The sequence below is a fragment of the Octopus bimaculoides genome, chromosome 26 (assembly GCF_001194135.2).
Source record: "Octopus bimaculoides isolate UCB-OBI-ISO-001 chromosome 26, ASM119413v2, whole genome shotgun sequence".
Classification (NCBI taxonomy): Eukaryota; Metazoa; Mollusca; class Cephalopoda; order Octopoda; family Octopodidae; genus Octopus; species Octopus bimaculoides.
In genome coordinates, this window is record NC_069006.1 from 5,506,369 (window position 1) to 5,508,152 (window position 1,784).

Genomic DNA, 1,784 nt, shown 5'->3' on the forward strand with positions numbered 1-1,784 from the left:
AATCGCGATCCTATGACCGCGAGTCCGCTGCCCTAACCACTGGGCCATTGCGCCTCCACTTTAAACACTCACAACACCTGGTCTGGGAATCGAAACCGTGATCCTATGACCACGAGTCCGCTGCCCTAACCACCGGGCCATTGCGCCTCCACTTTAAACACTCACAATGCCCGGTCTGGGAATCGAAACCGCGATCTTATGACCGTGAGTCCGCTGCCCTAACCACTGGGCCGTTGCGCCTCCACTAAATATTAAGCATACACTGATATCAAAAGAAAACTGAAGCAAAACAGAGAACATTTGAGATGTGAAATAAAGAAAGAAAGGGGTGAGTAATGGCTTACTTTGTCTGGATGTTTTGTTATAACTTCACGAATATTTTCTATTTGTCCTTGAGCAGCTTCTCGTACGAACTGGTCAAGACGTGTGTCTTTATGACTCATGTTCAATAACTGTTCCAGCAGCTCTGTCAGCGATGCTACAAGAAGGAATTTAACAGAAAGAAACTTTATTTAAAACTATTGCTACAGCAGGATCACAGAAAAGTACCAAGGAACAATAAACGTTTATCCTAATAAAAGAAGAATACATATGCGTGTGTGCGTGTGTGTGTACCTATGTCTACGTGTGTGTGTGTCTGTAATTATTCAGTTTTATTTGAAGATTTCTTGCCAATAGGCGGAGGAGTGGCTGTGTGGTAAGTAGCTTGCTTACCAAACACATGGTTCCGGGTTCATTCCCACTGCATGGCATCTTGGGCAAGTGTCTTCTACTATAGCCTCGGGCCAACCAAAACCTTGTGAGTGGATTTGGTAGACGGAAACTGAAAGAAGCCCGTCGTATATATGTATATGTATATATATATATATATATATATATGTATGTGTTTGTGTGTATGTCTTTGTCCCCTCCAACATCGCTTGACAACCGATGCTGGTGTGTTTACATCCTCGTAACTTAGCGGTTCGGCAAATTAAACTGATAGAATAAGTACTAGGCTTACAAAGAATAATTCCTGGGGTCGCTTTGCTCGACTAAAGGCGGTGCCCCAGCATGGAAGCAGTCAAATGACTGAAACTAGTAAAAGAGTAAAAGAGTATATAAACATATGAATCCCTGTGTGTTGAACAAAAATTTGCAAAGTCTTTCTGAAAATTCTAAGAAATAAAAAGTTATGAGGCGTTATATGGGATGCTTAGACCAGAATTCCACCGTTTTTTCTATTATATGAGCAGAGAGAGAAATAAAGGGAAAAAAAAAACATTTCAGTGAGACTTACCAGGGTCTTCCTCTCTATCACTCATACTATGAATGTTATTCACCTCAAGAGGACTATTTGGCGCCACTGCACAGCACAAAGGGTTATATGTCCACTTTTTACCAGACACCGCCACAAGTAAATCACCATCTGGGTAAACCTGTTTCACTTTACCAATTTTACCTAATGCCTGTATAACAACAAGAAAACAATATAAAATTAAATAAAACTCAGGTGAATCGAGGTCAAACACAATCAAAAAATAACAACGTAAAAAATACAGGTGAAATTAAGAGTAAAAGTAAACCTATGAACAGGTGTATTAGAAGTAGATCGTTCAGGATTAGATTTTGAGATCCAGTGTACATATATAGTTGCAGGTGTGGCTGCGTGGTAAGAAGTTTGCTTCCTAACCACATAGTTCTGTGTTCAGCCCCACTGTGTGGTACCTTGGGCAAGTGTCTTCTATTGCCTTGGGCCAATCAAAGCCTTGTAAGTGGATTTGGTAGACAGAAACTGAAAGAAG

The 1,784-nt window shown here is 40.8% G+C and overlaps 1 protein-coding gene across 1 annotated transcript in view; it reads right to left on the bottom strand.

Moving 5' to 3' along the window:
- The window catches only part of LOC106872992 (E3 ubiquitin-protein ligase MIB2), a 225,841-nt gene that overhangs the window by 23,092 nt on the left and 200,965 nt on the right, over window positions 1-1,784 (bottom strand). The window contains exons 10-11 of the mRNA XM_052976892.1: window positions 1,280-1,448; window positions 345-478 (exon numbers count right to left, since the gene is read on the bottom strand). Coding sequence (XP_052832852.1) covers window positions 345-478; window positions 1,280-1,448 — 303 coding nt within the window. The remainder of the gene's footprint in view (window positions 1-344; window positions 479-1,279; window positions 1,449-1,784) is intronic.